General features: G+C 57.4%; 5 protein-coding genes and 1 non-coding gene across 6 annotated transcripts; 3 read left to right on the top strand and 3 right to left on the bottom strand.

Moving 5' to 3' along the window:
- Window positions 1-2205: 2205 nt before the first annotated feature.
- Window positions 2206-4655, top strand: A1Q1_07132 (GTPase activating protein; the record flags this gene model as incomplete). Its single annotated transcript, XM_014327381.1, has 7 exons — window positions 2206-2305; window positions 2360-2610; window positions 2657-2874; window positions 2928-3459; window positions 3522-3779; window positions 3843-4547; window positions 4596-4655. The coding sequence occupies 7 exons, from the start codon at window positions 2206-2208 to the stop codon at window positions 4653-4655; spliced, it is 2124 nt and encodes a 707-aa protein (XP_014182856.1).
- A 383-nt stretch (window positions 4656-5038) lies between these two features.
- Window positions 5039-5954, bottom strand: A1Q1_07131 (uncharacterized protein; the record flags this gene model as incomplete). The annotated part of the gene is made up of 6 exons (XM_014327380.1): window positions 5039-5106; window positions 5163-5317; window positions 5597-5632; window positions 5677-5696; window positions 5816-5825; window positions 5941-5954. The coding sequence occupies 6 exons, from the start codon at window positions 5952-5954 to the stop codon at window positions 5039-5041; spliced, it is 303 nt and encodes a 100-aa protein (XP_014182855.1).
- Window positions 5955-6273: 319 nt separating this feature from the next.
- Window positions 6274-6922, top strand: A1Q1_07130 (transcription-related protein; the record flags this gene model as incomplete). The annotated part of the gene is made up of 3 exons (XM_014327379.1): window positions 6274-6421; window positions 6468-6617; window positions 6678-6922. 3 exons carry the CDS (start codon window positions 6274-6276, stop codon window positions 6920-6922), a joined length of 543 nt encoding a protein of 180 aa, XP_014182854.1.
- A 128-nt stretch (window positions 6923-7050) lies between these two features.
- On the bottom strand, window positions 7051-8114 carry A1Q1_07129 (uncharacterized protein; the record flags this gene model as incomplete). Its single annotated transcript, XM_014327378.1, has 3 exons — window positions 7051-7579; window positions 7671-7798; window positions 7839-8114. 3 exons carry the CDS (start codon window positions 8112-8114, stop codon window positions 7051-7053), a joined length of 933 nt encoding a protein of 310 aa, XP_014182853.1.
- Window positions 8115-9251: 1137 nt separating this feature from the next.
- A1Q1_t185 lies at window positions 9252-9343 on the bottom strand. The gene has a single exon. It is a non-coding gene; the product is annotated as a tRNA-Leu (tRNA).
- A 574-nt stretch (window positions 9344-9917) lies between these two features.
- A1Q1_07128 (glycerol transporter) lies at window positions 9918-11686 on the top strand (the record flags this gene model as incomplete). Its single annotated transcript, XM_014327377.1, has 3 exons — window positions 9918-10152; window positions 10318-11066; window positions 11108-11686. 3 exons carry the CDS (start codon window positions 9918-9920, stop codon window positions 11684-11686), a joined length of 1563 nt encoding a protein of 520 aa, XP_014182852.1.
- Window positions 11687-11772: the final 86 nt, after the last annotated feature.

Below are 11772 nucleotides of genomic sequence, written 5' to 3'. Positions count from 1 at the left end.
TCAATCGCGGTTTAGCGGACTTGTCGCTCGGGTCAGCGACAAGCTCGACGCCGGCAAGCTTGAGCAAGGTACGCGTGGAGGGTACGCCCGCGAGGATGTGAAGAGTATCGAAGCCATCCCAGGCTGCCTTGTCAGTTGTCGTAAAATCTAGCTATGCTCACCTTTCACAACCTCATCGCGAACCTTGACGAGGTCGGCGGCCTGTGTGACGTCGGCCGGAACGGTGATGATGCGAGCCGGGTTGAGACCTTGCGCAACGCACTCGTCCCGTACCTTGGCGAGAACATCTGCTCGGCGAGCAACGAGACAGCTATATGCTTTGTCAGACCACGCTTTTGCACAGAGCACTAAAGTACTCACATCTTGGCGCCACGCTTTGCGTAGACGAGCGCCAGTTCCTTTCCAATACCAGACGAAGCGCCGAGAAGCACCACTCGTTCCTCACTGGGGGGAAGGAGCTGCTCACGAGTAGGTCCTCGGCGTGCACGGAGCAGCCTGAAAAGGAGAGGAAGAGCGAGGGCGGCGTAAATTGCGCGCATGGATGAAGAATGTGTAGATGGGAGAAGTGTGATGTGAAGCTCTCTCCGGATAGCCAATTTCACTTTGCCGGCTGTTCATGCCGTATACCGGACCGGTCGAATCCACCATAGTGGCTTTTGAGCAACGTCGAATTCCCCCTGTTCAATGCATTAGTGTCCCCACGAGTCTTCCACCCACTACTAGACTTAGACAAACCGTTCTAAGAGGATAGTTGTGGACGCTGGATTCCGGCATGGCACCATAGAGCGTCGCTGCTGAAGGAGCGGTCGATCCAGCCAGTGTCCAGCGACCATGAGGGGAGGCTTAACCACCCACCAACCGCGAAAAGGGGGCGTATAGAGAGATACGGGAAGCGTGTTATACGCAACACGACGGAGAGGTTCCCAGCTTGACCCAGTCAGCTCACGGGATCACGGCAGGGAAAAGTTGAGCCCGTTATGCGTCCCAACGGACCTTTGTGCGACAAGTGATTGCGGAAGACAGGGGCATGGCCTGGACGGGCGCGGAACGTCTCGAAAAGCACCCCGAAGCTTGTTTTGGGAAAGAGGTCAAAGGCCAGAAGGCCGCTTAGGAAGCGCGCCGACAAGGCCTGAACGGGTCTGGCATCTGGCAGCACGGCCACGACCTGCGCAGCCGACCTTGTTGATCCATTCCCGCACCTCATTGGAAGCAGCGTGAGAAGAATGGACGGTGAGGCAAAGACAATTTGAGACCGAATTGTTGCCTTGTAATTGAGAATGCAAGTCCAGAGAGCAAGCAGACAACGACCAAGATCTCGTTCCGGGGCCTCCGGGAGCGCTGACTGTGCGACGTGGTGATGGAACGGGCTATTATGGCGGCTGTCGGGAGATTGGCCGTTCCAGCGGCAACGCGCTCAGGTCCAGGGTCCCAGGCGAAGAACAGACGGAACGAAGTGCGCGGAGGGTTCACTCAGAAGGTGATTTGGGGGGCGGAAGCAACCCACAGACACGATGGCGCTGGCACGCCGCCAGCTGGAAGGAGCGGAGGGGGCCCCCGTCCTGCGATCCTGTGTCCTGGGCCACAGCACCAAGACGGTAGGTGTGGTACGTCGTGTTCAGGCAGTCAGGGGCGTGGCCAGGGGTCAGACGATGGGACTGTGACACGCAACACCAGCCATGAAGGAAGACTGCCTGCCAGGCGGGCACTCAGGACACGCCCAGCACTCCTCAGACATGCAGCATACTGGAAACTGCATGTGCCATGCCATGTACCACGTACCGCTTTCGTCGACAAATAGGTCTCAATTGTCATTAATCCTTGGCTGTGCCCCCATTAGCAACTCATTAGTACTTCAAAACAAACACATTACCTGCGCTTAGTCTTGATACTACTTACACTGGTTCGATGCACCTGCGCATCCGCCATCCAAGACACCCCCTCCGACGTCGTTCGCTGCCTTTCTCCATCTCCTTAACTCCCTTTCCACGCCCATTCACACTCTTCTCACTTGCTCATCAACTCCACCCCATTCAACCGTCGCTGCCGCCGTCACCGAGTCCTGCCCCAACGCTCAGAATCGCTGCCGTTGCGCTTTCGTCCGGTTTGCCGACGGCACTTCTTACGACTCATACAATCACCAACCCGCCTTCCCTCCATTGTTGATCCAACTTCGTCTACGTGCCCTCCTCAGCGGCACCTGCTGCCATGGAGGCTTACAACTACTCAGAGTCTCCGCGCGACCTCAACTCTCCACATGACCCTTCGGAGAACGGGTACTCGTTTGCACGCAACAACAGACCTCACTGTAAGTGCACGCGGGTGGCTCGAGTTCGTACGACGAAGCTAACGCGCGACACAGATTCATCACAACACTCCTCTCATCCCTCCGGGGCGTCCACAGTCATGAATGCCGGATCCGCCTCGCAGTCTACGACCGCAGTCAGCACTGTCTCCACCGAGGCCCCATCGTCGACTACGACGGCGAACGCGTTCGCCTACAGGAACGGACGGCGCATGTCTTCCAGCTCGGCCAGTCGTTTAGAAGGTAAAGAAGTGGATGGCCCCGTAGGGTTTGACGAAGGCATCGTTAATGGGCTGTGTGACATGGACGTGAGTGCGATGCAGTGCGGGCTGAGAAGCTGTGCTGACGAATTAGTGTGCTCTTCCTCTACTCGGGGACAGGATAAAGCAATCCGTCGCATCGTGCAAGGTGAGGCAACAGTCATGCCGTTTGCCGTCCGGTCAGCTAACGCAGCAGCAAATCTCTGGCTTCTTTCGTCAACGGTCAGAAGTGGAGGAGAAGTATGCGCGAGGATTGGGTGATATGGCGAGGCAAGCAATCGAGGTCTACAGCAAGATGGATTGCAAGGCGGGGTGAGTTCAAACATTGAACTGAAGAGCCAGACCCTCGGCTAACCTCCTTTCAGGTCATTCGTGCAGTCATACCAGCAATCGCTCCGCATGCAGGAGCAACTCGCCCAGAACAGGATTAGGTTTGCTCAGCGGCTCGGGGAAATGAGCGAGGAGCTCGCATCGCTGGCGAGGGAAGGTGAAAAGCAGCGCAAGATTCACAAGGATAACGGCGCGCGTTTCCAAGCCATACTTCAAGACTCCGAAACGGTCATGGACAAGGCCAAAGCGAGGTTCGATGCGACGGCCGAGGAGCTCGAGCGTATTCTGGTAGCCAAGGAGGGAGAGAGCTATCGCGACGCGGGTATGCGCAATGCCAACGCTGCCAACCACACAGCTGGCAACGGTACTAGCGCGAATAAGAACCGTATCGGCAAAGCAATGACCAAGGGCTTGTTCAAGGGCAAGAACCCCGCCCAGATGCAGCGCCACGAAGACGATGTCCGGCAGCGCATGGCGGGTGCCAGCGAGGCGTTCCGCAAGGCTGTTTTGGAGAGCCAAGCGCTGCGACAGGAGTACTTCAGCCAACAGCTGCCCAAGATCGTGCGGGTGAGTGTTGAGAGAGAGAGAGAGATCGGGGAGCGATGAGTGATGAGCTGACAGACCGGTAGTTACTGAAGGACTGTGCCGATGAGCTCGATCTCGGAATCCAGTACCACCTCACACGGTATGCGTTCATGTACGAGTCGACTGTCGTCGGTGAAGGTTCCATTCTCTGTCCGCCCACGCCCGAAGACGGACTGAGCCTGAAGCAAGTGTTCGAGAGCATCGACAATCGCAGCGACTTCAAGGCGTACATGCAGAACTACGCAGTGGCGCGCAACATCCCCAAGGGACCGCGTCGCGAGGGGCCGTATGACGAGAACTTCGTAAGTAATTGCTACACGGACGGTGACTGACGACAGAACCCGACATTACCGCCGCACGTGCAGGCGTCGACGTCGGCACCGGGTGGTCCTGTCATTTCGGGCCCTACCAATGTCCAGACTAACCCCGTGCCTCCGCCGAACGGCAGCGCTGTCGCTGTGACATCGCCGCCACAGAACGATTACTACTCGAGCAACTCCATTCCCGCTTCCACAGGGGCAACGTTCGGAGTTGATCTCGGCGACCAATTGCAGCGCGATGGAACGGAGGTGCCAAAGATCGTTAAGAAGTGCGCAGAGGCGATCGAAGCGTACGGTCTTGAGTCCATGGGTATCTACCGCTTGTCCGGCACGACCAGCAAAGTTCAAGCGCTCAAGAATGCCCTCGACAAGGACATCGATAGCGTTGACGTTATGGACGAGCAGTGGACCTCGGACATCAATGTCGTGTCTGGCGCACTGAAGCTCTGGTTCCGGGAGCTGCCGGAGCCGCTGCTGACGTACGGCCTATACCATGGCTTTATCGAGGCTGCTAGGTACGACAATGACCGTTTACGACACATCCGACTGCACGAACAGGTGAACGAGCTGCCAGACCCCAACTACGCCACTCTGAAGTACTTCATGGGTCATCTGGACCGCATCCGCCGCAAGGAAGGTGTGAACCAAATGTCGGCTTCCAACCTTTCGATTGTGTTTGGTCCGACGTTGCTCGGCGCCCCGCCAGAGGAGGGAGGCTTGAACCTGGAGCACATGAACTTCCAGTGCAAGGTGAGTTTATCTCTCAGCTTTCTATCCTGCACCAGCTAACGCATATAGGCCATCGAGACCATCCTGGAGAAGTACCAGGAGATCTTCGTTGAAGAGGAAGAGGCCTAAGCCTTTGGAACCGCTGGCGCCGGCGCCGGACTGTAGTTTTAAGCCCGAGGAGCGAAGGCGCGAAAGACGTTAGGGACATGCGCATTACTTATACATCACGAGTCTCGTATTGAGAGAGGAGAGTGTGAGAGGAGCGCTGTAGTCGATGGTGGCTTCGGTGGGTGGAGCATTGTAGTGTACCGTACGGCTCTCATGTCATGACATAAGCTGGTCAAGCGTCTCATAAGGACCTTGCCGTGGGGCAACCAATACCCCTGTTGCGCTGCTGACACGCTCTGACAACACCACAAGCCCGCAAAGGGGGGCAGATTGAACCTTTTGCGAAACATTCATGCTGCTTTTTGCTACGGGACTAGCACCTATGTTGTTTTGCGAAGATCTGCTTAAGGCTCAACCGAGGCGGGGAAGGTGCCGTTCTCGAGCTGCTCGTCCCACTTGTTGGTCCACTCGTCTGTAGAGTATCAGTGCTCTGCGCTTTGCGCTGCAACCCATAGCTGCTATACTCACTGGGGCAGAGGGCCATGTAGGCGCGCTTGAACTGCTGGCAAGGCTGGAAGTCCTCGCCCTTGGCGTTGACACACTTGTGGAAGTCAACGAAGTTTTGCTGATTGTCAGCAAGACATGATCGAGGAACGGGGTCGGGTTGGGTTGGGTTGACATGGCTTGGGCATGGCGGACGAGTCGCAAACCGGTGACGTCGGATCATTCGGAAGAGCGCGAAATGCCTCGCTCCGTCCGATCACCCGAAAAGTCTGTCCTTGTGCAAGCCACACGCATCCCGACCAGTAGCAGAACTCACCCAGCTGTATCGTGTGAACGGTTCGAGTAGTAGCGTGATATGTGTTTCGTGTGTGAAGCAAGCGTACGTGTGTCGCGATCGAAGAAAAAGTCGAGGGTCAGCTATCGATTCTCAGGAGGCGCAGAGTTGCTCCGAATCTCACCAGTGCTTGGTCTGGTTCTGGTTGGGGAACCGGGCGCTGGAAAGTTAGCTGTGTTCAGTGCAATGTAGCTGATAACTCACTCGAAGCCGGCAGTCTGCAGCTAGTCGGGCGTCAGCAAGCGTTCGTCGCGGGGCGAAGTCGATTGAGTGCTGCAGCTGCAACAATGCGAGCGTCGATCCCTTCCAATCATATTCCTCCGGTTGTCAGTCTTAAACTCACGGTGTAGGTCCTGCGAAACGTCAGCATTTCCTCCTTTCTCCTAGCACTTCGAGCGCATGCATGGCTACGCCGGTGTCGTCGGCACGTCGGGGGCGCGCTGCGTGCGCTGCGCGAGCTGAACTCACTTCTCCTCGGACATGGTGATGAGTGGTGTAGTGGGCGAAAGCAAGAGCTCATTCGGGGTTAGCTCGGGGCTTTCCGGGCGCACCGTGGCGGATGCCTGGTCATTGGCTGGGTCATTGGCTGGATACTGCAGGCACAGGCTCGCATCTGTGCATACCGTCTAGGCGAGCTTGTGAGGCTTGACTCTCCAGTTTGCTCCCGTCCCTCAACCTGAGACAAGGCGACCAGGCGACCTCCACATGAGTCATCCATAGCCGGTAACTCAACTTCTGACGTCTTCGCCGCTGCATTCGACAAGTCACTTTAACACACTTGCTCTTCACGAGAACACCAACATGCCGAGAGAACTCGACAACGCCGCGCCCGAGATCTACGCCACGGCTGGAACTGGGCGAGAGGAGGGGCTGTGGGCCGACGCATTCGAGGACCCCCTTCAGCCCTCCGATGAGGAGAGGGAAGAGATTGACTCCCAGGAAGTCTTCGGTAAGTTCGAACAGCTTCTTGCATCAGGTGGACAAGCTGACAGCAGACCTTATACGCTCCGTCACCGACCCCGAGCATCCCGTGTCGCTCGAGCAGCTCCGCGTCGTCTCGCCCGAGGACGTCCATGTGCGCGGCAACCGCGTGCTCGTGTATCTTACTCCTACAATCCCGCACTGCTCCATGAGCACGCTGATCGGTAAGTGCAGCGGTCAATACTCCTAGATCTAGCTTTTGAACGGGCTTCAGCTAACTTCAGGCCTTTCTCTCCGCGTGCGTCTGCTTCGCGCTCTGCCTTCTCGCTACCGCGTTGACCTCCGCATCAAGGAAGGCACGCACCAGTCCGAGCATGCTGTCAACAAGCAGCTGAACGACAAGGAGCGTGTTCAGGCTGCTCTTGAGAACAGGCACCTGCTCCAGGTCGTGGAGGGCTGTCTCGCCACCGCTGGGCGGCGTGGTGCGACTGGCTGCGACGCCGACGATCACACCGGCCACAACCACTAGTTTCATTACGTTAGCCCTCTGTAGCCCTGTTGTACCACTATGCACTGTCCTCTGCATCTTCCACGCTGAAAAGTGGTGTATTAATACATCGATACTTCTTTCCCCGATGCTGCAAGCTAGATACGCCCCTAGTTCTTGCCGTCCTTGCCCTGAAGCACCTTGTCGTCGGTGACGTCGAGGAGGAGCGAGCCCGAGTCGAGCATGAGCTTGTTCGGGCTCTGCTGGAGGACATTGGCAATCTCGCGGGCGGCCTCGAGGCGGCGGAGCTCCAGGAATCCCTTGTTGTTCTGGACAGCCTTGCCGATGAGCTCGGCACCCTTGGCCTCTCCCTGCGCGCGGACAATGATCGACTGCTTCTCCTGGATAGCCTGGTCTACCTGGAACGCGGCACGCTGGGCAACCTGCTGCGCGACCTGCTTGGCCTCGACGGCGTGCGTGAACTCGGGAGAGAATGCAACGTGCGTGATCGACACATCGTCGAGGATCAGGTTGAAGCGCCGCGCACGAACAGTCAGGTTGTCACGGACAAGACGCGAGACCATCTCACGCTGCGTGATGAGCTGGGAGGCATTGAACTGCGCAACGACAGACTTCAGGATCTCGTTCACAATCGAGGGAAGAACACGCTCATCGTAGTCGGTGCCGAGAGTGCGGTAACTAGTGTCAGCCATGCCAGTTCCCTGGCAACGTACATGGTGGGAAGCTGCTTCTGGTCCGGTCGCGAGAGGACACGGCAGGTAATGTTGACCTGATCGTTAGCTTGCCGCGATGTCCGGCGTCCCTCACCATCTGCAGGTCCTTGGTGCCCGTAAGCGAGCCGATGTTTCTCGGCTTGGCACGAACATCGTAGTCGATCGGAGTCTCGACCCAAGGGATCTGATTTCATTAGCTCATACTCCGAAAAGCCGTTAGTTACCTTGAAGTGGGTACCCTCTCCGTAGATCTTGTCCTGGATACCGCCAAGCCTAGAGTAGAGGATAGCACGGTGACCACCGTCAACGTTGTAGATCGAGGCGTTGACGGCAAGACCGCCGAGCACAAGGGCCATCAGGAGACCGCCGCCCGTCGCGGCTCCCTGTCCGTTACCGCCGCCGCGGCCGCCGCCGCCACCGCCGGCGCGCGACGCCTGCTGGCGGGCGCGGTTCAGCTGCTGCGCAAGTCGCGGAAAGGCCTCTCCTGGTGAGCGGTTCATGGTCGAATGGTCGGTGAAAGGGGTGTGAAAAACCAAGGTGACGACACTGACGAAAGTGCTGGACGATGTCGTTCGTCGTTCGGCGATCTCAATGAAACCACGTGATTTACCGAGGGGCTCTCAACTCTGACGTAGGCGGGTCGGCACGAACGTCCACCACTGCCACTGGAAGGTGGACGTATGGCACCTTCATGCATGCCTCTTGCTCTCTGTTAACGTTCTATACGCAGGCTCTGCGTTCAGCTGCTGCGCAAGTCGCGAAAAGGCCTCTCCTGGTGAGCGGTTCATGGTCGAATGGTCGGTGAAAGGGGTGTGAAAAACCAAGGTGACGACACTGACGAAAGTGCTGGACGATGTCGTTCGTCGTTCGGCGATCTCAATGAAACCACGTGATTTACCGAGGGGCTCTCAACTCTGACGTAGGCGGGTCGGCACGAACGTCCACCACTGCCACTGGAAGGTGGACGTATGGCACCTTCATGCATGCCTCTTGCTCTCTGTTAACGTTCTATACGCAGGCTCTGCGTATTCGGACGCTGATGGTACCCTGCTTACAGGTCCGAGCGCATAGGTTCTGCGTCCGTAATGTGAGCCCTTCATCAACCTGACTAAAGGAGGGGAAGACGCAGTCAACCGTCGGCGACCCGGTCTTGGTGTCGGAGGAAAGCCCTGCATGCCTGAGATCACAGAGGTCTGACAGCACAAAGCCATACACCCTGCTGTCTGGGGCTCCCAGCGGGAAGAACGTCCACTATGCGTGTGGGCTGCAGATGATATTCGGTTGGTTGACATCTCTGGACCTCTCAGTGCTCAGCGACGCCTCAGCTGCAAGTAGACTGTAGCTTCGATTCACTGACATGCTGTCATAGCCTGAAGCCTGCAAGCATAGGGATAGCTCTAGCCACTCCGGGCCCGCGCGGGCCAATGCAGACAGAGTGGACGGGGGCGCACTTAGCCGCATCGCAAACACCCACATCAGGCTTGCGCCCCTCCTCATTGTCTGAGGGTCAAACACACGCTAGTGAAACGCGACGCAACCGACTTCTCTACGCCATCGACACCATCACCATTCACTTTACTCTCGGAGCTCCTCTCTCCGGCAGACTGCATCATTTCGAAAAAGGAAGACACTGTCAGTGACGTGAGTGGGATTCGAACCCACGCCCGAAGAACGCCGTAGATAACTCCGTACCTAAAGACGCCGCCTTAGACCGCTCGGCCATCACGCCCAAAAGAAAGGAGTCCTCGCATTTGAGCTCGGAAGCGAGGGGCGCTTGCCTGTCTATAAAGCGGACGCGGCACATCAGGCACGGTGTCGAGGGCGCAACGACAATCGCGCCTGATTCAGGGCAATGTGATGGGTCAGGTCCGGCTATCTGGGAAACCATCCACCACAGGTGCTTGCGCACGGGCTCGTCTCACCGGCTGGCGCGGCTCGCCGGAAGTGGGATCTGTCGTGGATCGCGTCTCGTGTCCTTACGAGGACTATCTTCCTTCCACTTTATCCATTCACTATCCTCCTCATTGTATACCCCATAACGAACACCGCGACGCGTAATGAGCGCTAGGCGTTGCTAAACTATCATGCGCCGAGCCAGGGTGAGTCGGTCTGCCCCGCAGTCCCAAGACCGCTAGCGTACACGCCAAAACTGCACAACGCATTGTCACCATGTGTGCACATACTCTCGGTGCTCGGCGACCGATGACTTGCGAACGCGGAAGGACTATACGCACTTTAAATTGCGAAGTCGCAATCGCTGACCGAAGCCGTCTTCCACTTCTCACACTTCATCACCCAAGAAGATGATGCCAACGCACAACGACAAGTCGGGCGCGAGCCCGACCGCTGTCCACCAACGCTCCCAGCCTCACAAGGCCAACATTATCGACTTCACGATCACTGTGCCGGGGTGCGAACGCAAGTCGACGGATGAGCCGCCAAAGCCACGATGGTGGACTCCCGAGTTCTACTTCTACTACCTCATCTTCCTGATCGTTGTCCCGATCATGATCTATATCCCTATCCGACTGAGTAGCTGTGAGTGGTGCGGAGAGCTCAGAAGCTGACAAGCAGACAAGAATCCCAACTACTTGTCCTACGCTTATCTTCTATCTCCGGGTTGGCTGTACGGACGAAGAGTCGATGTTAGCGACGTCCAGTTCAGGACGTTCCGCAGCAACATCGGCACGTTATCGCTGCTAGCCCTCGGTTACCTGGTGCCTTCGCACCTCCTCCGCCGACTGGGGTACACCTCGGCGCCAGCGCGGGCGATCTTTATCTCGGTCTTTGCTGTCGGCATGCTGTTTGGCCTGCACGGCTGGAGTGTCCTCAAGATTCTCGCCATCCTGGCAGTGAACTACTTCGCTGCGAAAGCTAAGAAGCCTGCGACGCTGGAGAAGCTGTGGCCCGGCGTGGTCATCTGCGTGAACATGGGTCTGCTCCTGTTGAGCCGGAAATTCGATGGCTACCGCTTCAGCCTCCTCCATGACAGCCTCGGGGCGCTGGATTCGATGGACGGCATGCTCTCGTGGGAGGTCAGCTTCAACTTCTCTGTGCTCCGCATCATCTCCTTTGCGCTCGACTACCACTGGCGCGCCGTCCCACCAACAACGGCGCCCACAGAGTATCGTGACCGCGTCAAGGCCTCGCATCCCGAAGAGGAGTACAACTTCCTTTATTACATTGCCTACATTCTTTACCCTCCCACCTACATCGCTGGTCCCATTATGACCTTCAACGACTTCATGTGGCAGCTGCGGCATCCAGTCGAGATCACGCCTAGGGAGCGGGTCTCGTATCTTGTCCGTTTCGCTGGCTGCATGCTCACCCTTGAATCTATTCTTCACACCATGTATGTGACGGCCATGCAGAAGACGCAAGCGTGGCAGGGCGCGTCTGCTGCCGACCTGTCCATGATCGGCTTCTGGAACCTTGTCATTGTGTGGCTGAAGGTAAGTGCAGCTGAGTAAATCCGTTCGAGCTGACATCCCAGCTCCTCATCCCCTGGCGTTTCTTCCGACTTTGGGCGCTTCTTGACGGCGTCGACCCGCCCGAGAATATGGTGCGCTGTGTTGCCAACAACTACTCGACGCTCGGCTTCTGGCGCTCATGGCACCGCTCCTACAACCTCTGGACTGTGCGGTACATCTACGTTCCCCTTGGTGGTGCGAAGCGGGTGTTCCTCTCCACTGTCCTTGTTTTCACCTTTGTCGCGCTCTGGCACGACCTCTCGTGGCAATTGCTCGCGTGGGGCTGGCTGGTTGCTGGCTTCGTTGTCCCGGAGCTTGTTGGCCGCGCCCTTGTCCCGGCGTCGAAATACGGCCAAAAGTGGTGGTACCGGCACGTAGCGGCGTTCGGCGGCGCGCTCAACGTCCTCCTCATGATGACGGCGAACCTGGTCGGCTTTGTGCTCGGCCTCGACGGCGTCAAGTACCTCATCAGCATGCTGCTGGGCACCGGGTCCGGCATTCTGACGCTGCTGTTCAACATTGCCTGTCTCTTTATCGCAGTGCAGGTCATGTTTGAATACCGTGAGGAGGAGGCGCGCAAGGGCATCGACCGCCGATGCTAGACATTGGACAGTATCCTGGACTATACCCCATAGAGTTTCTTCGCACTTGAGAATACATTGCATGTACATACATCACTGGGACAGAA

The sequence above is a fragment of the Trichosporon asahii genome (assembly GCF_000293215.1).
Source record: "Trichosporon asahii var. asahii CBS 2479 unplaced genomic scaffold scaffold00009, whole genome shotgun sequence".
Classification (NCBI taxonomy): Eukaryota; Fungi; Basidiomycota; class Tremellomycetes; order Trichosporonales; family Trichosporonaceae; genus Trichosporon; species Trichosporon asahii.
This window is presented reverse-complemented; position numbering and strand designations above follow the sequence as displayed.